At 38.9% G+C, this 26,903-nt stretch overlaps 1 protein-coding gene across 1 annotated transcript; it reads left to right on the plus strand.

Moving 5' to 3' along the window:
- CNNM1 (cyclin and CBS domain divalent metal cation transport mediator 1) lies at window positions 1-26,903 on the plus strand. Its single transcript, XM_032225484.1, has 13 exons — window positions 1-2,131; window positions 5,312-5,455; window positions 6,778-6,918; window positions 9,294-9,463; window positions 12,001-12,100; window positions 16,745-16,792; window positions 18,671-18,733; window positions 21,201-21,367; window positions 23,330-23,510; window positions 23,765-23,878; window positions 23,979-24,095; window positions 24,400-24,505; window positions 25,937-26,903. The coding sequence occupies exons 1-12, from the start codon at window positions 463-465 to the stop codon at window positions 24,474-24,476; spliced, it is 2,991 nt and encodes a 996-aa protein (XP_032081375.1). The 5' UTR covers window positions 1-462; the 3' UTR covers window positions 24,477-24,505; window positions 25,937-26,903.

Genomic DNA, 26,903 nt, shown 5'->3' on the forward strand with positions numbered 1-26,903 from the left:
CTGCATCTTTCTGGATCTTCAGGATTTGACACGTTAAATATTATTCCAGTGCATTACAATTTCCCGCCTTTCTAATTTTATTTTCTGTTCTCGGTGGAAGCACATTTCCATTAACCCCTCTCACTTCACCAGAATCTTAATGTGCTCTACGTATATCAATATTTAAAGAGTAGGACGATCTGGCAGGTTGCCCAGGCAAGAAGGTCAAGGGCGCATTAAGGACTGCGCGTTTTCACTGCACTTCACGATGCATCCCTGGACGCTGCCTGCCGCCCCCAATAATCACAGCTGGGCACAGGGAGCCCCGGGACCAAGACGCTGTTAACAGAGATCCACCGATTTCTTCAGGGAAATGGCAACAGGGAACGTTGGTGGGCTCCACATTGAAGAGAAGCCCAACTCCGCGACCGATAACATCCGGAGCCTTCTTCGCTGCATGCTAACCGTCCACCGTGCGGGTAAATGGGGCGCCCCCGACCCTCTGAGGAAAGCCAAGGGGCCGCCAGACTCGCCCCATACACACGTGGTCCAGCGGCCGCCCCCAGCGCCTCGAGAGAGTCACGTGCGGCCGGCGCCTGCTCCTCGAAGCCCCCGTCTTTCGCCTGGCTGCTGAGGATGGTGGGGCAGGCGGCGGCAGCTTTGGGCCGCGGGCTGGAGCGCAGGAACGGCGGCTGTTGGGGTCGGAGCCGAGGCGCGGTCCTGCTTCTCTTCTTCTCCCTGTCGCCCAGGCCCTCTGGCGGAGCGGCGTGGCTACTGGGGCTGCGGCCAGAGGATACGGCGCCCGGGCGCGTGTGGCTCGAAGGGGGAGCGCTGCGAGCGGCCGAGGGCTCCCGCTTCTTGTTGCGCCTCTACTTCCAGCCGCCGGCCGAAGGGAGCGCCGCCAGTAACGGCAGCAGCGCGAGCGAGAAGGTCGAGCGCCGCGTCGTCTTCGTGGAGGAGCCAGCCAAGGTGGAGCGCTGCCCCGAACGCAGCGCCTGGGCCTCGGACGTGGAAGTGCTGGGCCCGCTGTTGCCCGGAGGCTCGGCCGGCTCGGCTTTAGCCGAGGTGAGAGTGCGGGAACCGCGAAAGGGTGAGCCCGGCGCCGGGCCTGAAGGGCGTCGGTTCGGGCTCTGCGCTTGGGATGGACGAGCCTGGCAACTGCACGGCGCGCCGGGGGGCTTCGTGCTGCAAGTGGAAGCGCCGGCGGCGGGCTCGACCGCGTGGCTGGTCCCGTTGCCCACCGCCGGCTGGTTGCGGGCTCTGGGCGCACTAATCCTGCTAGCTCTGTCGGCGCTGTTCAGTGGCCTCCGCCTGGCCGTGCTGTCCCTCGATCCGATGGAGCTGCGGGTGCTGCGCAACAGTGGCTCGGCTGCCGAGAGGGACCAGGCGCGCAAGGTGGAGGCTGCGCGCGGCCGCGGCGGAAGCGGCACTTACCTACTGTGCACGCTGTTGCTCGGACAGGCGGGTGCCAACGCCACTCTGGCTGGCTGGTTATGCGCTGCCCTGCGAGCCAGTCACACTGCCCTGCCCGAAGAGAGCCAAGGTGTGCCATGGCTGCCTGTGCTGCTCTGCACCGGTGTCGTCTTATTGGGCGGTGAGGTGTTGCCCTACTCCATTTGTTCCCGCCACGGGTTAGCCATTGCTGCACACACGCTCTTTCTCACCCGGCTGCTTATGGCCGCCACCTTCCCCATATGCTATCCACTCAGCCGTTTGCTGGATTGGGCTTTGCATCAAGAGCTGAGCACCTTCTCCACAAGGGAGCGCCTGCTGGAGACCCTGAGGGCTGCTGACCCCCATGGTGATCTTGTGAGTGAGGAGCTAGCCATGGTCCAGGGTGCGTTGGAATTACGCACCAAGGTAGTTGAGGACATCTTGACTCCTCTGAATGATTGCTTTATGTTGCACTCTCATGCCATACTTGACTTCACTACCATTTCTGAGATTCTTCGCTCAGGCTATACCCGCATCCCTGTATATGAAGGTGAACGACGGGACAACATTGTCGACTTGCTGTTTGTCAAGGATTTGGCTTTCGTGGATCCTGATGACTGCACACCACTGCAGACAGTTACTCGCTTCTATCACCGCCCGCTGCACTGTGTTTTCCATGACACCCGCCTAGATACGCTGCTCGAGGAGTTCAAGAAGGGTGAGGGCCCGGGGCCCCAGCCACTCGCCTCCTGCCAGCATCACATGCCTCTCTACTCCCTGTGCACCCTGCTTGCGAGGTACCCTGGGATCCCACCGTGCCCCCTCCTGCACTGGTCTGCCCTCTTTCTGTAGCCTGGATGTTGTGGCCGAATTCTTGGAACAGCGCACCAATGTGTCTGTGTGTACATATGTGTGGGTGTCGGTGTGTTCCCGTTTATGCTCTATCACATATGGCTCATTGTAAATCACTGGAGTTATCCAAAAGGTTTTCCAAATAGGTTACCATATACACTAAGGAATTTTCTCCTGAAACTTTAATAGCATTTTCCCCAATTTGTTCCATTGTTTATATGAACTGACATACTGTTGTCAATCTTTCCGCTTACAACTTCATGCATTTCTATTCAGTGCAAAGAAACCATGAGCTGAAATTGGAGTGTTATTTCTTTACCTTCAATTCTAAAGGAGAAGTGAGGCATAATTTTCCTATTCTGGCAAAGTGTTAGGAATGTTGCAGGACATACTGCGTATGAGCTATTATAAGTCTGATTATAATAATTAAGTCTGTTCCATACGTACTCAAAAATGCTATGTTTTAAAGTCCAACATAGCTAGAGGATACCACGTTACAAGGTTGTCCAGTGCTAACTGGCAGTAGTTCCTCAGGCCTCAGGCAGGGCCTTAGTCTTTTCCAGTCCAATCTGAGTCTTGTGCATAAAGCATGTGCTACAGCATGAAGCTTTGACTCCCCTGCAAGATGAAATCTGTTATTTCTTGTCCTAATATCTGTTGTAAACCTGTCTTCAGTAGCAAAATTATTATAGGACAATTAATGCAGTCTTTACAACTTTGATACCCTACTCAGACATGGCATTGAATGGTGTCTAATTTGTTAATATGGAGGCAAGAAAAAAACAAGCAAAAATTGCAAACAGTAACTATAAAGAGAGTTTCAGCTCTCTGCAAACTCAGTGAAGTTGTGAAGAAGTCTGGAGTCATTCAACAAAGAACATTATATATTATCAGTGTTAACATTTAATTTAGATTTGTAGATTTCATATACAGAACCAGTAAACTTGGGAATTTTGCATACATTGAATGGGGTGGTCCTTTACTCCCATAATCCTATATTTAGTGTAACCATCTTCTATGCTTACTGTTAATTGTAGGAATTAAAATCCAAAACTTTTGGAGAGAATGAGATTGGGGATTGCTGATACAGGTTATATACAAGGACATTGCTCACCTAAATTGAGAAAGGCAGGCATTTAGTGAGACAAGAATTCCCATGAGATAGGGTTAGATGAATAAATGGCAAACTCAGAATCCTGAGCTACTTCTGGGCTACCAGACAACATTTATATAAAATCTACGGGTTTTTTTCTTTGTCAACAGGATAAATTGTGGTTTTGGATTTAGTTCTGCAATTAATGATGAAACTCATCCTGGGAAACGAGACATAGTCATAATTTACGTTGCACTGTTATAGTTTGCATTCAGAAGAATCATCTTCTTTCTCAGAAAAGTATTTTGTATTTCTTGTGTCTATGAACATATTGGATCAGAGTAATATCACTTTCAAGAGAATGGCCATTGGTGTCACCACATATCACTATATATCCTTAACTGATAGTAGTGTAATTTGATTGAGTTAGACATGGCAGATGCCAGCAATCTAAAGCAGCTGTCCTCTTGAAAAGTGGGGTGTTGAACATTTGGTCTTGAATTTGCCTTCTCTTGTTAATCCCCAGGGGTACACTACACGCTCCCCTGACACTTCTCCATTCTTCAGTAGCCATATGGAAATCCTTAAGACTCATTGATGTTGTTCAGGGTCATAAGAATTCACAATTTTATTGTGAACCTTGTAATATCAGCTACTAAAACTGGAGTAGCTGAAATATGTGAAGTTTTTGTTTTCAATCTTCCCCAAACTTCAGTCTTTCAGATACTGCCTATGGTGTGCCTAAAAAAGGTAGAAGGAACAGATACCAAAAAAGTATAGTTCTCTCAGAGCTATGATGGGTATGGTAGCCAGTTGTATAAACAGATGGAATAAGCACAGAAATCTCGTTGTTAAGTAGCATTATGTAGAATGAGTATCTAGTAAAACCTGTATTTTAAATACCATAAGTACATGATCAGAATGGCTAAGAAATTTAAGTGGAGCAGAATCAGAGAGAAAAAACAGTAAATCTGTACTGTGCTTAATGTCAGAAATTATAAGATTTAGCATTTTTTTAAAAAATTATGCAACAATGCCACTTCAAAGAGAATTCTACATTGTAATCAAAGCTACTCATGGTATTCCAACTGAGATTTAGCTAGTGTTCAATCATGTATTGTGTGGCTTGCTTTCATTGTGCTAATTGAGTAACGTTCAATTTGCTTTATTAATGTTATTCCACATTTAGTACATTGGCTGGATTTGTACATGATAAAGGTCAGCTATCAACACTAAGAATAGGGTCTAGTAGGGAGAGAACCATAATAGAAAGTCAAGCTAACTTGGCATACTTTTTTAAAATGAAAATTGAAAATTGAAAATCAAATCTATATTACCTTTGTTTCATGATCTTTAAAAGTAGTGTCAGGTTTTCTATGTTTCACAAACATTTTTATACAGAAAATATTGGCATCTAAGTACACCACTATTATCTAAAATGCTTGCCCTCATAGGATTTGAATATTAGGAAATATTTTAGGTCATTTTATAACACTTTTAATGCTAGTGAAATTGTGGGAAGTACTATAAAATTGATTGTTGGGGAGTATACAATCCTTGATTGGACATTTTGTGCTATCCCAAAGTAATTGCTTCGTTACCTCTTTCCTTTTCTCTCCCATCATTATAAATTCCTCCTTTCTCCACGGCCCAAGATAACATCTCCTTCAATTTAATTCTCACTGTATGAAAAGTAGCATATATTCCTGAATTTCAAGAAGCAACATTTGCATTGCTTAGACTTGATTGCTTATGTTTCCTTCCCATGGAGGAGCAGGTGGTTGAAATAATTTTGCTTTTCATTCCCATTTCAAAAGGGGGCCACTTCTTATTGAACATTAGTCAAAGGCCCAGAATCCTCACGTTATCCACTTCCTATCTTATTTTGGGTGCAGTGGGCATTAAACACAATATCTCCTGCACAATTTGTTTCTTCTCATTCTTTCCTTCTAGGTAAATCACACCTTGCAATCGTACAGAGAGTAAATGATGAAGGAGAAGGAGACCCTTTCTATGAGGTGTTGGGAATTGTCACCCTGGAGGATGTGATTGAAGAGATAATCAAATCGGAGATTCTGGATGAGACGGATCTCTATAGTAAGTATTAGGGGACCCACTAAGAAGACCCCAAATGGTTTGGGGGATAAATAACAACACAGGAATTATAATTTTGTTTGCTATTATTTCTAGCAATTATAAAATTCTTGCTAAAATCTCTTAATTTCCCTTTCCACTTGTTGAACATAGCTTTTTCTTATTCTCCAATTAGGCCATATAGAACTTGCCAGTCTTTTCTTGTTGTGGTTTTTCTTGTGTAGTAACAGCTTTCAGCTAGGGAGTTAGGAAGCGATTGCTTTCATGATAAACCAGAATCCTATACATCTCAGCTTGAGTGCCCATCTAAATGAAATGGGATAAGTATATGCCTATCCCTGGATACTAATATCTCATTAGCACAAATGCAGATCCTTACAATAGCATCTTCCAGAATGACACCTTTCACTTCATCTCATTCCTTTTCCTTTCCTGGAAGAATAATCCTTGGGCATTAATGGACTATGAAAAAATACTTTTAATGTTGGATGGTGGAACTAGAATGGGAGATGTTATTATGTATGATTAAGATTGGAGAATGCAGCAATCTTACTGACTAGATTTTAGTTTAGTGTAGTAATTAAGGCACAAATCTATAACTGAGAAACTGAATATCAAACTGGGTGACCTTGTGCCAGTAACACTTTCTCAGCTCTTCAAAGGAGGCAGTGGCAAACCATTTCCAAAAACCTTGCCAAGAAAACTGCAGGGATTTCTCCACATTGTCTCCAGGAGTTAACCCTGACTTGAAGGCACATACAAACAAAGAAAAGTTTAAGAAGGCATGATATTTATTTTTTTCTTCTTCAGAAAAAAATAGCACCTGTATTGCTGATTGTACCTATTTACTTAAAAGCAAATTGCACTGAAAGTAAAAATGTTTAGGACTGCAGCTATGCTTGAAAGGAAATATGACAAGTTTGCTTGAAAATTCTGTTTTCTTTTTCTCTTTCTCACACACACTTTCTCTTAAAATTACATATTATATATTGTGTCTGCAGTTCTTATTCTCTTAATCTAAGGCATAAGGCCGGTAACCTTTGAAGAATATTACACTTCACATTTAAATTTTTGCTTAGGTGTTGTAATTTGTATTTTAATAAAGCCCCCCCCCCCAGGAAGAGTCTGTAGCTTTGGGTTGGACAGAGTTGATAATATTTTCAATGCTGTAGAGCATTGCTGTCTTTCATTTAAGATAAGGCAGCTGTGTCAATGTAAGACCAGCGCACCCAAAATGTTGCCATGCGGTTAAGAACTGAGATAGAACTGAGTCCTTTCTAAATTCTCAAAGGCATAACTATATTTTTTATTTTCTTAATCCTCAGCAGACAATCAAAAAAAGGAAAGGGTCCCCCATCGGGGGAGGAAACCTCATGATTTCTCCATCTTTAGGCTTTCAGATAGTGAGATGAGAGTAAAGATCACGCCACAGCTGCTACTGGCCACTCATCGCTTCATGGCTACAGGTATTTCTTAGGAGGTTTGCTGGATTTTTGATACATATTGTTTGATACCCATGTTATTGGCAAGTATCATGAGTTGGAATTATGCTTTTCTAAGAACAGAATGGCATTCATGTTTTTTTTTTTATCTTAAGATTTTTCATTCAATTCTTCTATGATTTATGTTTTAAGCAGCCAGTTTAATTTAGAGTGGATGAGTTGTGTAATGGCATCATTTTCTTTCACTACTGTCTTTCTCCATTGAGGCAAGATATGGTGACCTGAAGATACCTCTGCAAAAGCATAGCTGACAATTATAGCAAAGGCTAAGGAACCGATGAATAAACTCTTTCTTTGGTATCTCTCCAATTAAAGAAATGTCAGGAGATCACCCACATATGCTTTGGATGGCTACTCCTCGCAAAGAGTTCGCAGGACAACATTTTTTTCATGGGTTTGAGTGCTGGGAAATGATGGAATCAGCCATCTTGCTTGCAACCATAACAAAGCCTTTTAAAACAGGAGTTCCCAACTCCTGGTCCACAGCTCCCGGTCCGTGGCTCATTATTGGGCTGTGGGCCAATCAGAACCAGGCCGCAGAAGCCATGGGCACGCATGCACAGCACTATTTCTTCAAATGGAGCTTCACACACTTGCTCTCCCATTGCTTATGTGGAACCAATCTCTCTCTCCTCTTCCCTGCCGGTCCATAAACCTGGAAGCTGTTTTAAAGAACACAAAATTTGCAAAGCTCCCTTTCTAATCGTTTACTAATCATTTACAGAAATTGCTTATTCATTAAAGTTATTACAGAGCTTCAGAACAAGTTTGAAAAGTCTTTATCAAGTGTGTTTATTTTCAACTCTGGACGAAAGAAAAATTAATGACAAGCTTAAGAACTTAAAGGATTTGAAATAAATAGCAAAAAAGTGAATAAAAATTTGATCTTAGGAAATTATAAATTGATTAAGCTCCATATAAAGATTCAGGTTTTGGAATTAGCTATAAAAATAAAACTACTTCTCATGGGAAATAGACTTATTTTGACTATCCTGGCAAATGCAAGTCATAACAAAAGATAAGTTATGATTTTAGAAAGTGGACCGTAGAGGGGATTAAAGATTTTAAAGAGAATTAATACTGGGACTTACAAAATAATACAAAATAGCAATAGCAATAGCAGTAGACTTATATACCGCTTCATAGGGCTTTCAGCCCTCTCTAAGCGGTTTACAGAGAGTCAGCATATTGCCCCCAACAATCTGGGTCCTCATTTTACCCACCTCGGAAGGATGGAAGGCTGAGTCAACCCTGAGCCGGTGAGATTTGAACCTCTGAACTGCTGATCTAGCAGTAGCCTGCAGTGCTGCATTTAACCACTGCGCCACCTCGGCTCTTTTATGTAGATTGGGAGGGGCTACATCCCGCCCTAGTATAGAGGTTGGAGCAGGTGAGGGGTGGTCAGGGGGTATGTTGTTTGTCTTTCTTGCATGATGTTATGACATAGGAAATATTAGTGGAAATCTTTGAAGAATTGAGCCAGAAGTTAGCAACTACAATATTCACACTGTCAGTAATGATATCTGTTTCTGTGGCTATATGTTTAAATATATATTAATTAATTAATGACAGGTGTGGGGGGGGATTATGTAACAATACAGAAAAAGTATATAATGGGGAACTACAAATCATAGGCCAAGAGAGTAATTTGGAAGAGGATGGATATACAAAAGAAACTTGCTAAAGTTTTAAAAATTAAAAGAAAAATACAAATGCTAAACGAAGAAAATGAGCTGGAAAATATTTTCTTACTGGATCTACAAAAGAGGCTTGTTAAAACTTCTGGGATAAAGAAGAGTTGAAGAGAAAATAAATCCCATGACAATATTTGATTGAATTAACAATTAAGACTGTTAGATGTAAAGGTAGTAATATAAAGTTGATATAATTGATCAAGGTTATAAGACCTTTCTGCAATATTCTAAAAATCTGTTATGAACTTTCTGCTGATAGTAGGATTGAAAAGTTGATGTTTTATAAATTTACCTATGGCCAAGGGATGAGATATTGGGTGGAGAGATATCTGTTTGATTTTACAGGAGGTGAAAGATATTAAATTACACGTCTAATAAAGATTGGAAATCACTTGTTTTTATATATATTTTTCTTCGCTGCATTCTTCCTTTTTTCTTCATTCTTTTTTCCTGAACTGCTAATTCTTTCTTTCCACTCTCTTATTCTAAGTTTAATTTGTATTAGTTTTACTACTACCAGTATAATTCAAATTCTTAGTATTTTTTAATTTGAAAAAAATTATCTTTCTCCGATTACCTTTCTCCTGACTTGTCCAAGCACAGAAAGTACAGTAACTGTTTTCCTCCTGTTTTGTTCTTTTGCAGAGGTAGAGCCTTTCAAGATGCCACATCTCTCAGAGAAGATCCTGCTGCGGCTTCTCAAACATCCCAATGTCATCCAGGAGATTAAATTTGATCACAAAAACAAGCGAGCACCTGAACACTATCTTTACCAGCGTAACCGGCCAGTTGACTATTTTGTACTCATTTTACAGGTTTGTCAAGATTGTGACAGAAATTTGTTACATGCGCTTTATTGTTTACTATAGGAAGCATTTAATTAGTCATTTCTTTAAAAATGGAAATAAATGTGTATATAAATATGAAATCTTTGTACCAAAAATAGGATTTTTTGGTACAAAAAATTTCTGAGGATTTATTTTAGATATTTTTCATGAATGGGTATAGATACATTGGTTCTGATCTTCCTACAAATTATAAGTTAAGTAACTTGTACAGGTCATATTAGAGAATAAAGAGTAAGTAGTTGACCTGCAAATAAAAATCCAGATGCGAGTTTCAATTTTACATACAGCATATTTGTTTCAAGCTTTAAAATAAAGAGGAACAATTCAAAAGACAAAACTATTTTTTAGAAATTTGGCTTAAAGTGACTAGGTTTTATCTAAATAAGTTTGACAATATGTTTTCTTCTATCACAGGGACACATTATTTTAAAAAATATTATCCAACTAGTCATTCAAATTTAAAGACTTACTAGAGTCTCATGAATTTGGAACTGGGATTTGACAGGTATTGTTTTAATGGTTCCCTAATAAATTTCCTTAGGATTGGATAACATTGCTCATTTTTTCTTAGGATCTTTACAGTTGCAAGAAAATGTGCTCTGAACTTCATCTAAGTCACAATAATACAAAAAAACAGTCTGCTGAAAATAATACTACACAAACATTAGATGTTGCCATGATTTAATTGAACATAACAGGAAACATTCACCGTGCAGGGAGGAAAAAGTATGTGAACCCCTAGCTTAATGACTTCTCCAAGAGCTAATTGGAGCCAGGAGTGAGCCAACCTTGACTCCAATCAGTGTGATGATATTGGATGTGTTGCTGACAGCTGTCCTGCCCTTTAAAAACACACACCTGTTTTGGGTTTACTGGTTTCAAGAAGCACTGTCTGATGTGAACCATGCCTCGCAGAAAAGAGCTCTCAGAAGACCTACGATCAAGAATTGTTGACTTGCATGAAGCTGGAAAGGGTTACAAAAGTATCTCCAAAAGCCTTGATGTTCATGTGTCCACGGTAAGACAGACTGTCTACAAATGGAGAAAGTTTAGCACTATTGCTACTCTCCCTAGGCGTGGTCATGCTGTAAAAATGACTGCAAGAGCACAGCGCAGAATGCTTCATGAGGTAAAGAAGAATACTAGAGTGTCAGCTAAAGACCTACAGAAATCTCTGGCACATGCTAACATTTTTGTTGACACATCTTCAATAATGAAAACATTAAACAAGAATGGAATACATGGGAGGACACCACGGAGGAAGCCATTGCTGTCCAAAAAAAATGTTGCAGCACGTTTGAAGTTTGCAAAAGAGCACCTGGATGTTCCACAGCACTACTGGCAAAATATACTGTGTACAGATGAAACCAAAATTGAGTTGTTTGGGAAAAACACACAACACTATGTATGGAGAAAAAAAGGCACAGCACACCAACATCAAAACCTCATCCCCACTGTAAAACATGGCGGAGGGAGCATCATGGTTTGGGGCTGCTTTGCTGCTTCAGGGCCTGGACGGATTGTTGTCATTGATGGGACAATGAATTCCAGGGTTTATCACAACATTTTGCAGGAAAATGTACGACCTTCTGTCCGCCAACTAAAGCTCCGCAGAGGATGGGTGATGCAACAGGACAATGACCCAAAGCATACAAATAATTAAAAAAAAATGGCTTCAACAGCACAGAATATGCCTTCTGGAGTGGCCCAGTCAGAGTGCTGACCTCAATCCGATTGAAATGCTGTGGCATGACCTTAAGAGAGCGATTCACACCAGACATCCCAAGAATATTGCTACACTGAAACAGTTTTGTGAAGAGGAGTGGTCCAAAAGTACTCCAGATCGTTGTGCAGGTCTGATCTGCAACTACAGGAAATGTTTGGTTGAGGTTATTGCCGCCAAAGGAGGGTCAACCAGTTATTAAGTCCAACGGTTCACATACTTTTTCCTCCCTGTACTGTGAATGTTTCCATGTTATGTTCAATTAAACCATGGCAACATCTAATGTTTGTGTAGTATTATGTTTAGCAGACTGTGTTTTTCTATTGTTGTGACTTAGATGAAGTTCAGAGCACATTTTATGACCAATTCATGCAAAACTCCACGTAATCCCAAGGGGTTCACATACTTTTTCTTGCAACTGTAGTTCTACTGTCCTTCCCTTTGATATTTCCATAGCTGCTATATTATTGAGTACTTTCAACTTTAAATCAAGTATAGATTTTATAAATTCTGCTACCATTCTTATTCCCAACCTAACATTTCAGGATATCTTTTCTGATGTTCCCCAGCTATTTTGATTCATATGTCTGGTTTTTTTCATTTATTAAGGAACACCTACAAATATTTGTGAACGAATTGGCCTTCTTACCTGAAGTCATTTTCTTGGGTTATATTATGTATATTTTTCCTTTTTTCATTTTGATCAGATATCATGGAAGAGAAATGACTGGTGCAGCTGGATTACATGCCTTTGCTTTGTTTGTTTTGTTTTGTTTTTTAGGGAAAAGTGGAAGTAGAAGTGGGAAAAGAAGGATTGCGATTTGAAAATGGTGCTTTCACATATTATGGTGTTCCAGCAATCATGACTGTCATCTGTTCAGGTAGAAATCTAAAATTAAGCACAGAATAGGATGACAGAAGTCACAGAAACAGAACCTAAAATGTTCAGAATAAATGAACCTAAATATATAATAAACAGGAACTTGCAATTTTATTTTGTTTCTCACTTACTAAGCATTTAGGCAAATATAAGGTAAATAAGCAAAAGAAGACAGATTCCATAATGCAGGTTAGAAAAAGCTATATAGCATAACGTCTGATGGCTGAAGAGTTACTCCAGACTTTGCATGATGCAATATGAGCTCCAAAAGTGGTAGATCCTGAACCTGGATCAGGAGGTAGTATAGAAGTTTTTAAGGAGTGAAATGTGCACCTTAGGCATCTGCAAGGCCTAACAATTCTCAAACACTCATAAATTGAAAAAAGTACCTAGTGTTTTGGCCCCATCTGCAAAATGAATACAGGTAAGTTGCATGTGATTCCTAGCCTATACTTTTTCTAGCCCTCATTTGTTTGGTTTCTATCCCTTCTGAGCTTTTGGAAGGAGCCACAGACACATTGATAAAATGATAAGGCTAAAATGTTTTAAGCAGAATGCCTTCGTTTCATATTACACAAAATTGCAGTATTGCAACATTAATAGAAAATCATATGTTGGGAAGAAAGAGATTTATAAAGCAATTTTCTTTTCCTTATAAGCAGGTAGGCCTTGAAAAACCAAATAATAATAATATTTGAGCCATTCATTTGAGCCTGATCCAGGCAAGCAACAGTTGATATTAACCAGACTTCTGGCTGATGTTACGGTAAAATCAGATGTGAGGGGCGGGTCTCCGTGCTCCCATGCCAAGTTCCCCCTGTTAGAGGGCTTCAAAAAAAGCTAAAGCCTCTCTGTAGGGGTGGTGAAGAAAAGAAGGGTGCCATGAAGGTCATGGAGAGCAGCAACTCTCCTGCTTGACTCAGGGCTTCTTCCCTCTCATCCACAACGAGGAGAAGAGTCAGCCATCATGGCTGCCATGAAGCTGAGACAACTGAGGCAACAAAGAAATGTGCAGGAGCGATGTAGATGAATAGTGACTGGAGCTAGGTGAGAAGATTCCTTTTTTACTTAGACTCTAACTTTAAAAGGGAAAAAAGAGGAAAATCCAAGAAAAGAGACTCTTAGAACTATTTCTTAAAGCGGGGAACAACGATAGAGAGAAAAATCCTAGACCCAAAAGAAGGGAACTAAGGGGAGAAAAGCTAAAAGACCTTTTAAAACATAGAAACTTGGATTTTTAACTGGGAAGGCGTTGTTTTGGAAATGCATTATAAAATGCTAGAACTAGCTACTTGAATCTACTTGAATAGCCAACTCTGGTTCCATAAATTGAACTAAATTTGAATTAATTTATCAGACCTGAAACAACGCTGAAATCTATTACAATTAACCCTACAAGACTAGGAAAATTCTTGATAAGAGAAATAAACAACATTCATTTGGAGGACTGTGGTGATACACTGTTCTATAACTATCTACTTTATGATTACTGGAGACTCTATTGTGAGAACAAGGAAGACTTTTAAGTCAAAATAAAGTGACTCTTGTATTTGTGGAAGCTGTCTGGACTACTTAAATAAAACTTATTAATAATCCTGAGATGTAAAAAGCTATGATTATTGAACTTTCTGAGGAGCAACATTGGACTTCAATATATTGTTTTTGGACTTGAGTAAGAGTGGGACATTAAATTAAGACAAGATGCTCCATTAGGGGGAAATGAATTAGATTTCAAGAGAAATGGCGACGTTTTCAAAGCATAAGGGATATTATGACAAAGAATCACAGAGAGATAAAGAATAATGCAAGGCATAAATGGGAAAATAGAAAATATGCTACAACTGATAATGAATGAAGATCAAAGAGCCTAGGAAAGAGAGAAGACAGCAGAAAGAATGGAGGAAAAGACAGAACAGATAAACCAGAAAACAAAGCAAGAAGATGAGAAGAAGACGATAAAGATAATAATGACTGATGAAATAAACCAAGGGAAAAGTACTTTTAAGGGATTTAAAAATGGAATTGGATAACTTGGAAGATACTTTTGAAAGGGAGATAGGGGTTTGGGCGGACACTCTGGAGACCAAGCAGCTTAGAAGGATAGAGATGGATGGGAGAAATATTCAGACTGAATAGTGAAGACTCAGATGCTGATAGAGACAAAAGATCCAAGAAAGGAGTATGGGAGGCCAAAAAATGAATAAGAATTGAACTATTAAAATGGGCAAGAGATGATGGATAGAAAGGAATTATTATTACTTCTTTTTTTTATCAAATGTAATGATGACTTGATTAAAAATTAGAATAGAGATAGAAATAAGAATACACATCTTTATATAAAGCAATAGTTAGATGGAAAGATTGGAGGCTGAAAGATGGTATTATTAGGTATGTTTAAATAATAGGATGACTGGTACTAGAATGGCATACTGTGATTTTGAACAATCAAATAATGAAGAACTGTGTCTTGATATAAACAAGTTTGTTACCACAAAGATTAGTAATGGTGGCCTGTGTAGAAGTTAGAATAGAAGTAGAAATAAGAAATATGGGGAATATTAGATATAATTTTTATATAATAGAATAGGAATTAGATGGAAAGATTAGAGGTTGAAAGATGATATTACTATGTATGAATAATATTGGCATTAAAATAGAATATTGAAATATTGAATAATTACTCTAAAACAATCATGTACATCAATACTAGGATTATATAAGTTTGATTAATGTAACAAGTAATTATTACTATTATACAATTGTATCACAGTGACCAGTTGTTTCGCCGGATTTGGCATTGATTACTAGTCGGGCCTCACCCAGGGGCCTAGGACGTCATAACGTATTTTTGTAATATGCGTGCAGATCCAAGCAGTGCGGCTTTTTGCATTTGACTGATGGTGATTTTGTCAATTTTTAACTGTTTCAAATGTAATTCCAGTGCTTTTGGAATAGCACCCAGTGTGACAATTACCACTGGAATTACCACTGCTGGTTTGTGCCATAGTCGTTGAATTTTGATTTTTAAGTCCTGGTATTTTGCTATTTTTTCATGTTCCTTCTCGGCGACCCTGCTATCACCTGGTATTGCGATGTCTATGATTTTGACCTTATTTTTCTCAACCAGTGTGATGTCTGGTGTATTATGCGCCAGTATTTTGTCCGTTTGTATACGGAAATCTCACAAGATCTTGACCATCTGATTTTCGGTGACTTTTTCAGGCTGATGTTCCCACCAGTTTGTTGCTGTTTTAATATTATAATTTTTGCACAAATTCCAATGGATCATTTGTTCTACTGAATTGTGCCGCAATTTATAATCAGTCTGCACGATTTTTTTACAGCAGCTGAGTATGTGATCAACAGTTTCATCAGCTTCTTTGCAAAGTCTGCATTTGGCATCATCAGAGGATTTTTCGATTTTGGCCTTAATGGCATTTGTGCGGATAGCTTGTTCTTGCGCAGCCAGGATTAGTGACTCTGTTTCTTTCTTTAATGTACCTGTTGTTAACCATATCCAAGTTTCTTCACTGTCCACTTTATCTTTTTTTTCTCCCAGAAATTGGCCATGCAGTGCTTTGTTCTGCCAACTCTCCATTCTTGATTTTATCACATCTTTTCTGTATTCTTGTTTCGTCTGTTGGGCCTTCAGTAGATTTTTGTTCTTTACTTCGATTAATAGATGTTCTCGACTTTCTTTTAACTAATCAGCCAGTGCATGTTTTTCTTCTTCAACTGTTTGCTTCACTTGTAATAATCCTCTGCCACCTGATTTTCGGGGCAGGTATAGTCTATCAGTATCACCACGTGGATGTAAACTGTAGTGCATTGTCATTAGTTTCCTGGTTTTTCGGTCCAAAATGTCCAAATCAGCTTGTGTCCAGTTAACTATACCAGCTGTGTATCTTATAACTGGTATTGCCCAGGTATTTATGGCCTTGATTGTATTTCCACCATTCAATTTAGATTTCAAAATTTTCCTAACTCTGTTGGTGTATTCTCGCCTGACAATAGTTTTTACTTCTCCATGCTTGATGTTATCCAACTGCAGAATGCCTAAGTATTTGTAGGCTTCATTTTCGTTGCATTTAATTAGTTGGCCATTGGGCATTTCAATTCCCTCACATGCAGTGATTTTGCCTCTTTTTATGGATACAGTGGCGCATTTTTCCCTGCCAAACTGCATTGAAATATCGGTGCTGAATACTCGGACTGTGTTTGTCAATGATTGGATTTCTATTTCTGACTTTCCATAGAGTTTCAAATCATCCATATATAGTAAATGCGAAATTTTTTCAGCTTCTTTGGCTGTTTGGTAGCCTAATTTCATTTTTTTAAGATTACTGATAGTGGGATCATTGCGATGAAGAGAAGAGGTGAAAGTGAATCACCCTGGAAAATTCCTCATTATTATTATTATTATTATTATTATTATCATCATCATCATCATTGCTGTTTATATCAAAATGTATTATACTCAGAGCCCACACTCTTCATGTATTGATATTGATGTATATTTTTTTTAAAAACCCGTTGATATTAACCTTCTGCCTCTTATGCCTGAAAATGTGCCTTTTTCCCTGTTCAGATGATACAATAAAGGTCTGATTGGGGATTCACCTTCCATTTTTCCCTGTCTTTTCAGATAATGATGGGCGTAAAATGAGCAGCCTGGCTGGATCATCTTTCCTGTGTATGTACCTCCTATGTGACTTGTTTTTTAATAAGGTGGTATAGAGGGCCTTTTTACTAAGAATTGCCAGCTCTACCAGAAAAGTTAAATAAAGTCCACTGTTTCTTCACACCCCAATCCTCCTACAACAGAATTATGAATCAGGATGGGTGGGTCAACTACAGTAGTCAGTCTTATCATGTACTTTTTCAACATAAAAGTTCTTTAATATATAATCTGATATACATGTTTTAGAGCAGGGTTCTCCAACCTTGGTGATTTTAAGACTTGTGGACTTCAACTCCCAGAGTTCCTCAGCCAGCAAAGCTGGTTCCAACTCTGGGAGTAGAAGTCCACAAGTCTTAAAGTTGTCAAGGTGGGGGACCCCTGTTTTAGAGCAACAGTTCTGATGAGATAGTTGATAGAACTATAAATTTTGGTTAAGCCAAGGCTATTTTTAATATTGGCTTACTACACAAGAAATACCTGGTCTTGTTTGCAAAATACCCTAAACACCAAAGTTATATAAACACAAAGAAGATTTGCCTTAGTAACCTATCCTGAACTAGTTCCGCAGTAAAGTATCGGTCCCCTTTGGAACAATTCATGGCATACACCAAATAGAAAAAGTTTGAGCATCTCAGGGGAAATGGGAAGTAGGGAGAGAGTCACAGCAGGATGAGGAATGAAAAAAACATGGAGGTATCATAAACCATCCCAGAGAAAAAGGGCTACACATAAATATTTGCAAACACCCTGTTCTGCTACTAACATAGTCCATTTGATACTTGATTTATTGATGAGATATTTAAATATGTTGATCACCAACTTTGGTCTTTCCAGACCTGCTGGGCTTCTTCATTATCAGTCAGTGTAGTTAATTTATAGTAAATGAAGCTGATGTGGTGTATTTTTTCCTTCCTGTTCCTTTTCTGTAATGAAAAAATCAAGTACAACCATATAAAAACCTAACTTTCAGTTGACTGACCAGTTGTACATTAATATATCTACCATAGGTATCCATAGCCCCCTAGGGAGATTTCTGCAGTCAGTTTTAGCTAACAGCAGCATCTATTGGAGCTCCATGTCATTGCTGGTTTCATTTTCTCCTCTACTTTTCATTATCTCTTACTGGAGGCTCAATATACATTTTTTTAAAAGCTCATCCCACAATCCTTGATTTACTTAGTTGCTTCTGCTGGCCCCATTTCTTTGTTTTATTGCCAATACTTTTCCCTCCTTCTCAGCCTTAGTGCTCAATCCAGAGCAGAAAAAGAAGAGCATAATTTTGCCAGACCTATTGTAAATGTGTCCATATTTGCATTATTTCCCTTGCCTTTGAAAGCTAGAGGTGGCCCTGCATAAACTATTCTGAATAGTAGTGCAATCAAATAAAGGTGCACTCAGTGCAGTTCAGGTAAGTCTGTAAAAATGAGGCAACTTCTAAAGCTTGAGTCTGTAACTCATAAATATTTTAGAATTAATTTGGTATTTAGCTATCTGCATTCTCATTGTCTGTGTTCTTGGTGCCATCAAATGGTGATTTGTGGAATTGCATCATGGATCTATAAATGCTCATGAAGTATTTATTAAATCCACTGTTTTTGATTTCTGTGGGTCTCAATGTAATGATGTGAAGTGAGATGCAGTATCCAGGATATAATGCTAGGTAGCCTGCAGAGGAACTCCCCCCCCCAAAAAAAAAAACTTACATGGTTTATTGCTCCTTGCCCAAGTTATCTAGAAATAAAGCTAAATATTACAAGGATCTTAAGGTAATATTCTTAGCTCTAACCTCTCCATGATGCTGAGTAGCTCACTCTTTATTCCTTCTAAGTTTCCTTGCTCCTTTTCCCTTTCCTCCTGGTTTTTGTCTCCTGATCCTTGTCTTCTCTCTAGTGCCCGTGTCTGTGTCTCGTACCTTTGCCTTCAGCCGAGGGGAATCTTTGGCTGGGTCCCCAGGTAATAATATACAGTACATGTCACCCAGAAAGAACCCAGGTTTGGTTCCTTTCTGGGTGTGTGTCCTTCTCTGACTCTTTCCTCCTATGAAAGATACAGGCTTAGAATATCCTGCATGCTTGCAAAAGAAATCATTGTGAATTTGTGTGCATGTGTTCTGTTTGTCTACAACTGAATCTGTTTTGCCCATGCTGAGCAATATTTTGTGTCCAGATCCATGCATATTATTACAACAATGGCTATTTTTCTCATTCTATTGTCAAATAAGAAGAGAAATAATCTTAAAAGATTATTTTTTTTAATAAAAGAAGAAGCTAGTATAATCCAAAGCAAAGGACTAACTTGTCATTATGCTTATTTACAAAAACATGCTTGGATCCCTTACAGAGGACTCACTGACTTTATAAAGAATAATTTGGAGGCTGGCTTGTTTTACAGGAGATGGGCATTCTGGAGTTGCTGTACTCATGATAACCACTTTTTGAAAATTGACACTACATGATCTCAATGGTTTAAATATTGCCTAACCCTTTCCACCCTAGGAAATGTGTTGCTTAAAAGTATGTTCCAGTCATCCGATGCAAGTGGGGAGAAAGCTATTAAAAAGGGATGAAACTCTTTAGCTAAAGAGTTGCAGCCATACATGCTTCTGGTTGATAATAGAAACATTCTCACTGGTGCGTGGGAGAGTCTTACTTAAGAGAGATCTTCTTAGTAAAGTAGCCAAGTGGCAATAAGTAATGATAATACATTTAAAAAAATCTAAGGTATATAAGCATTCTCTCAAACGCCTATCTAATTCAGATCATTAAAAGGAAAAGAATTAAGATTGTATGGAAGGTGTATTTTTAAGTTACTGCCTCTTTTGAAGTAATCACAGTTTACAGTATAAAGTCTTGTGCTATAAGAAGTTTATTCACAATTATCTCTTATGCAGGTCCACTCAAAAATATATCCTGTTGTGGTCAGTAGACTATCTTTAATTTTAAAAAAAAATTTAAATTATATGTCTGATTATATTCAGACATCAAGTTAAGGAAATGTGAAATTCAGAATTCTAATTTAAATAGTCAAGGCTCTATGGCTACATAAAGTTCCCAGCAGTAAGTTCTTATTCGAATGGGTCTTTACTTTGAGTAGAGGCCCTAGATTTCTGTAGCAGTTTTTCCAGAATAGGAAGCCTAGAAATAAATGGAGATATTAATACAAGAAAGAAAAATGAAACACATAAATTAAAAAGGAGAGTGGAGGGCAAGAGAATTTAAATATAGGAATCTGGCACTAGAGATACTTAAAAGATTCCTCTGTTAGGTATAGAAACGCCATGGAGAGGAACCAGCTGCCTCCATTTCTAGAAGAAGATTTAGTATAAAAGACGATTCCCCCCAACCTCCGCCCAGACATTCTAGTATAAGCAGTTGAAATGCAGTCTTATATTTCACTGGGGTATTAAACCAAGGAGATTTTACTGGAATATACTTTTGTTTTCCTTTTTAAAAAATCTTGTACTTTTTCAATTGTGCTTTTAGGCTTCAGTGATCTTGGCCTTGAAAGCCCTGATCATGTTACAAAGTCCCTGTTCTGTGAGCCTGAACAGAGAGCCCAACATGTAGGAACCAGGAAACATACTGTGACATTTTGTACTGTAACAATTGAAAAAAAGAAGATCAATAAGCAAATTACAAGATGGAAAAGGAAACATACAATTCCAAAATGAGATTAAAAAGAAAATAATTCAGAAATACTACGAAAAATTATATGACAAAGAAAAAAATCTCAGAGGAAAGATAATGTAATACCTGGGAAAAGCCAAATTACCAAAAGTGACTGAAAGTATTAAAAATACGTTAAATGAAAAAAAAAACAATGATGGAGCTGACAGGCAATAAAGAGACAAAATAATAATAAAACTCCAGGACCAGATGCACTGCCAGCTGAAGTATATAATCAATTACAGAATATGCTGAGTTTGTCAATGTTAGAGGTTTACAATGAGGTTTTGTTAGAAGCTAAAATACCAAACATCTGGATAGATGCTAATATCACTTTAATTCCTAAAGAAGACTCAGACTTGACACAGATAAAGAACTATAGGTCTATATCATTATTAAATGCAGATTATAAATTTTTGCATCAATAATGGCAGAGAGATTTAAAAGACTTCTGAATGAATTTATCCACCTGGATCAAAATGGGTTCCTTCCAAAAAGACAAATCAAAAACATTTCGTTGTGGAAATTTCTAAAAGAACAATTTGACACATAAACATTCATATTTTGCGGGGGAGGGGGGAGTTTGTGCAAAATGAAAAGCCAATTGTTTTTATGGATGGAGTTCATTCCAGAGAAATTGTCAGTGTTAAGAACAATTAAGAGAATCTTAAACAGTCTTTCCTCTTAACTCATAGAAGCCAAATTTTAGGCACTATGTTTTTTTCTGTTATTCATAACTTCTTCCTTATTTCTAGTGAATCAATCCCCATCCCGTTGCAGTGGATTAAACCGCTCTGAGTCTCCAATTCGAGAACGTAATGACTATGGAGGCAGCAGCACCCAACTTCATAGTGGCAGCAACAACAACATATACACTCCAGATTACTCTGTTCATATTCTGTGTGATGTACAGTTTGTCAAGGTATCTGCTGGACTGAGTGATTGAAAGAAGTTTCCTCTTTATTGTTCTTTTATGCCACGGATTATGAATAGCCTCATGCCAGGATTGCTCCATGTATCATGTCCAATAAAATGTCTATACAAGATTGCACTTCATGTGAAAATAGGTTTGTTAACTGCATAATTAATTAGCAAGCATGCCGGACATAACACAGGGATAATGTGAACCTGGTAAACTTACTAACTTGAGTTAGAAGTGAAGAGACAAGACAAAATTGAATGATAAAGGAAAAATGGATGGGAGAATGTTAAATCAGTAGAGTAGCACATACAATTTTGGCTTCTAGTAAGCTTTTAGAAGAGGCAAGGCATCCTTGTAAACTTTTGGCTTCTGATGAGTACAGATGTGTAGCCTAAAATTGTGGAAAGTGTTGGGAACATGAAATTTACTCCTCATTGCCAGCTGTGCTATACATTTACTTGACTAACATCTACCAAATCACTAAACATAGATGTCATGGCTTAATGACTAGCACATGATAAAAATTCTCACTTCTTATTTTATAAATAACATTTTATTTTTAAGAAAAGTATTTCAGCCGTGCTATACATTTCAACACCAATAAAATTAACTATATTTTTCTATCTGACATTAGCATGTATACATTTCTTTCTTTATTCTCTTGCATTTTAAACAACAACAAAAATGAGTTCCTTCCAAATAATGAAAGGTATAATGATTTCAGGTTGTGTAGGACCTGGAATGCAACAACCTTGGCATAAAACTCCATTCATTAAGGATTTTGATTACTCTCTGGTTACGTTTTGTGAGAAAAAGACAAAAACAATGTGATGAATGCAACTTTGAAGGCAAATTTGTTGAGGAAAGTCATATTCCTATGGAGCAGAATAGTAAACCGTATAATATTGCAGGGAGGAAGGAATATTGAAGAAGGGACCAATGTGTAGAGCAGTGTTTCTCAACCTTGGCAACTTGAAGATGTCTGGACTTCAACTCCCAGAATTCCCCAGCCAGCATTCGCTGGGAGTTGAAGTCCAGACATCTTCAAGTTGTCAAGGTTGAGAAATACTGGTGTAGAGAGTGTAGTGGTTAAGACACTGGGCTAGAAACCAGGAGATTGTGAGTTCTAGTCTGACCATAGGCACAAAACCTAAGTTGGGTGACCTTGCACCAGTCATTCTCTCTCAGCCCTAGGAAGGAAGCAGTGGCAAAGCACTTCTGAAAAGTATACCAGGAAAACAGCAGGTATTAGTCTAGGCAGTTGCCAGGAATCAAAAACTGACTTGAAGACACCCCTACCCTCCTGCCAAAAAGTATAATACAAATGATGAAATGAAATAAGAAAAGAGCAGCTCTTCACAGATGAGAACTACACAGAGTTGAGGTGAAAAAGAATCAGAGTTGGGAAGATGAGACAAAGGAATTTGTTTAAGGCCTGATTTGTTGAAAATATGAAATATAAACCTGAAGGCAACGATAGAAGCACATAGAGCCCCCCCCCCAACCATTTCTGAAGAAACAGGCTTCTGATGGAAACGGTTATGTAATTTTACAGCAATTTTCTAGGCAATGAAAAAAAAAAGGGAGATGTGTGAAGTGAAAAAACCCTCACACTCAGGATGTAAAGTGATGGGGTTGTATGTGGTAGCAGAACATCTCCAAATCTGTTGCCTAGAGCAAGGGTCTCCAAACTTGGCAACTTTTAAGATGTATGGACTTCAACTCCCAGAATTCTTCAGCCAAGTGGCTGAGGAATTCTGGGAGTTGAAGTCCACACTTCTTAAAGTTGCCAAGGTAGGAAACCCCTGGCCTAGAGCCCTCTAGGTTTGTTGGGCATACAACTCCCTTCAGTAGCGCCAGATTGGGGGGAAAACACAGAAATATAATAGAAGTTAGAAACACTGGAGAAATGAATTTGCAGAACTAGGTGGTTATCTGGCAATTCCTCTGTTTGATTCCTAGATTACTCGGCAACAGTATCAGAACGCACTGGCTGCCAGCCGCATGGATACCTCTCCCCAAACTCCTGACATGGATGTTTTTAATGATGGTGATTCCACAAAGGCTCCCACAGTTAGAGGCACCCCACAGACACCCAAGGATGATCCTGCTATCCTCTTGAATGAGAGAAGTAGCATTGTGGGTAGGTATACCACCAAACATATTCCTATAGAGTGACTTTGTAAAAAGATGCCTATGGGAGTCTTATTGTGCAAAATTATTTTAATTCTCTGTTTTAAATTTATACCTGCCCTAATCAGGCCAAGAAAAAGTTAAACCGACTATTTTATTACAATATCCTGTGCCTGTACCCAGATTTGTATCTCCTTATGATGTATTTATGATGAGAGATGTGTGCCCCAACAGGTGCTGCTGAGGTCTCTTTATATCATGCAGCCAGCAAGTCAGAGGGGAATATAAAGAGCCCTACAGACTCTTTGTTCCTGCACGTGGAGGGGATCCCCCACCACCAGGAGGAGTTGACAGGCCACCCAGAAATCAGCATGCAGAGTGAGTATTTAAGAGCATGTAATAGCAGGATGGGAAGAATACAGTGAGCTGTGAGGAAAGGAGGAATCCCAGCCTTATGTTGATTATTGTTGCCTTGCAGAAAATGAAGATTATATTGTCAGGCTGGAACCTGAGTCCTCAAGCAGGGAAATGGAGTTTAGCACATCTCCAGGTGCTCCTCAGGAACCCCTAGGAAAGAAGCTACTTTGGACACTTAGTAAGTCATATCAAAGTCCTGGGGACTTGTTCGCATAAAATTCATGGCATATGGAGTGTAGTTTTGGCTCCTGAAATACAGTCACTGTCTTCCCCATCCCACTCCATTTATCGTTGATGTTATGGCACAAGTATCCAGGATATAACCAGCCAGCATGTTACTTACAACTCCTGAGTTTAAAGAGGCTGAACTGACTAGTGGGATACCTGGAAAGTGTCCCTTTTTAGAGCTATTAGTTTTGAGGTAGGGTTTCCCCACCCCCAACAATGATTACCAACTTTGATACTGCTGCTTGATACTTCAGGTGGGAGGAAAAAACCTTCGGCAGACAGTGAGAAAAGTTCAGATGATAATACTAACTTCACATCGCTTATCACATGAGTAGCAACATGGCTCTGCCTTTCTCACAGGTTGGTATTATATGTTGCTCTGTTTTTGGCAGTACTGATTACTTCCTAAGTCACTCACTCTGAATATTTTAGAACAATGTGACTAATCATAATGAAATAAACCAACTTGGACAGAACTATACTTATATTTGTTTTTATTTATTTTCAAATAGCACATAAAATTCTGTTTTTAGCCAGGCCCATAATAGACTCTCAGGCTATATTTATCCGGCAAAATTATCCACACACTAAATGTGTTGTATGAACCCAGAAACTTGTCAGTTAAATATCAAGAGTGTCCAGTTTAAACTGAAATTAAATTTAATTTTTTTCATAGCTCTTCCCCTTACTATTTCATGTGGACCTATAATATTATCACATTTGACTAGTGGCCTTGCATGGCTCAGTTTAGTTCAACAAGGAAACAAGGAAGCAAAAGTCAAAAACATGGGGGCAAAACCTCAAACTATAGGGAGGGAAATTCAAAAGTAACATCAGAAAGTATTACTTCACAGAAAGAGTAGTGCAAGTTTGGAACCAACTTCCAGTGGAGGTAGTATGTCAATCATCAGTAACTGAGTTTAAACATGCTTGTGATAAACACATGTCTGCAAAAGTTAAAATAAGTGGCTGAACATTAGTTTGTTGAAGTTCACAAATGATACAAGAAGTAACAATATGTATACTAAAAACAAGTTTGATTCATCTTGGAAAGCCATACTGCTGTACTAAATGGAACTACAATCTTGTACCGGCAACCCACTCAGAAGAATGCAAATAGAGAATACAACAATGAGTGTCTAACAATGATATTTCACTGTGCTTAGTCCCATAGTAACCAGAAAACTAGTTTCCAGACATTTCTATTGAAAAATATTCCTGGCCAAATTAGTGCTAGGATATTATGACCTAGGGTACATTAAATAATTCCATAATTGCTTAATTCTTAATTCATCTTTTTTGCTACAAATGTTACTTTAAAATGCTCTATAAACATGAAGGAGATGGAAAGGCACATAGAATGAATTTATAATTATATTGATTACAAAAATGTGAACTTGCAAGCATTTTAAGATGAAAATGTTGAGAGGCATTATTCTTCCATTTTCCATTTATTTAGTGATGTAAACATAGGTGGTTTTTTTTCAACACTTGATATTTTTCTTTCAACCTTCTGTAAACTTCCTGTCCTAAGGGCTGTTTGTGCTGCTAAAAACAGTTCTTGTGCACGATTAGTCTAATGTAAGAAATCATAATCATATTTTCGGAGGTGGCTGTTAAGAGGAACAACATGCATTGTGCTTGAGCCAAAAGGGCCCTAGATTTTCTATCATGGTATGTAGGAAAATACCAGTTCTGTTCTGGCTAGTAAGTCAATCAGTTGTGTGAATTAGAGCAGGAAAAACAAAGGTTTTGTAAACTTATAACTCTAACAGTTGTCTTCTTTCCCAGGTCTGCAGCATGACAGCGACTGTGACCAGATTCATGTGTATGTGACAGCACCTGCTTCTCCAACATTAACCACCCCTTACCTTTAGGGTTAAAGAGACCACAGCCATTTAAGCTTCAGAAGTGGCGTCAGCAAATATGAGCTGAGAAAGTCTCCGGAAAAAGTGGAAATGAAAACAGTATATCGGTGGAGTATAAAGATTCCTTTAGGTAGTTTAGCAGGGCAGTGTCCTCACCATCTCAAGAGTTACTATCACTGGGAAAAATATAAAGGAGGAAGGCACACAGGCCTTCTTTCCTGCTAGACATGCCACTCCATTAGTGTAGTCCAGGAGAAGATATGAGTGCAGGTATATGCAACAACATCGCACCATATACTCAAGAGTTCATCTGTATCTGTGCATTATCCAAACCAGCCCTAGACATATTGATACTGGTAAACAGCACCAGCAGGATTTAGGTTGATGGTATGAAGTGCAGATCATGGTACAAATTACCTTGTCATTTGTAACCCATGAATAAATGGGCTTTTGACCCTGATATTCTGATTTCAAATTAATTGACAAAAAAGAACAGTTAATATCAGATCTCTGGGAGAAATAATATGCACTTGTTTTAAATTTAGTTCCTTTGATGTATAGCTTAGACACGTACAGGAGAGATGGAGAGAGGGAAAGATAAAGAAAAAATGTTTTAGTAGAGGTGCCCCCAAAATGTGACCTTTATGCATCTTCATCAGGATCAAAATTGAGATCATTGAATGCTTAAACATGGTTTTGAAGTCAATTTTTCCAGCTGTTTAGCTGGTAAAGATCCAAAAGTGGCACTACTAACATTTCATGGACAGACACATCTAACAGTGGCAGGTCCACAGAGGTATTTCTGAAGAGTCACTTACTGCAGTTTTCTTGTTCTTCAAGTAAGGGAGAGGCAGTATTTGCATGTGAAGTAAAAAAGAAAAGTTTTATTC

The sequence above is a fragment of the Thamnophis elegans genome, chromosome 10 (assembly GCF_009769535.1).
Source record: "Thamnophis elegans isolate rThaEle1 chromosome 10, rThaEle1.pri, whole genome shotgun sequence".
Taxonomy (NCBI): Eukaryota; Metazoa; Chordata; class Lepidosauria; order Squamata; family Colubridae; genus Thamnophis; species Thamnophis elegans.

Coding starts and splice junctions, on each gene's coding strand:
- CNNM1 (XM_032225484.1), top strand. CDS start 463: ATGGGGCGCCCCCGACCCTCTGAGGAAAGCCAAGGGGCCGCCAGACTC. Junction 9,464..12,000: donor ATTTTGTACTCATTTTACAG/GTTTGTCAAGAT, acceptor TTTGTTTTTTAG/GGAAAAGTGGAAGTAGAAGT. Junction 12,101..16,744: donor CATGACTGTCATCTGTTCAG/GTAGAAATCTAA, acceptor CTGTCTTTTCAG/ATAATGATGGGCGTAAAATG.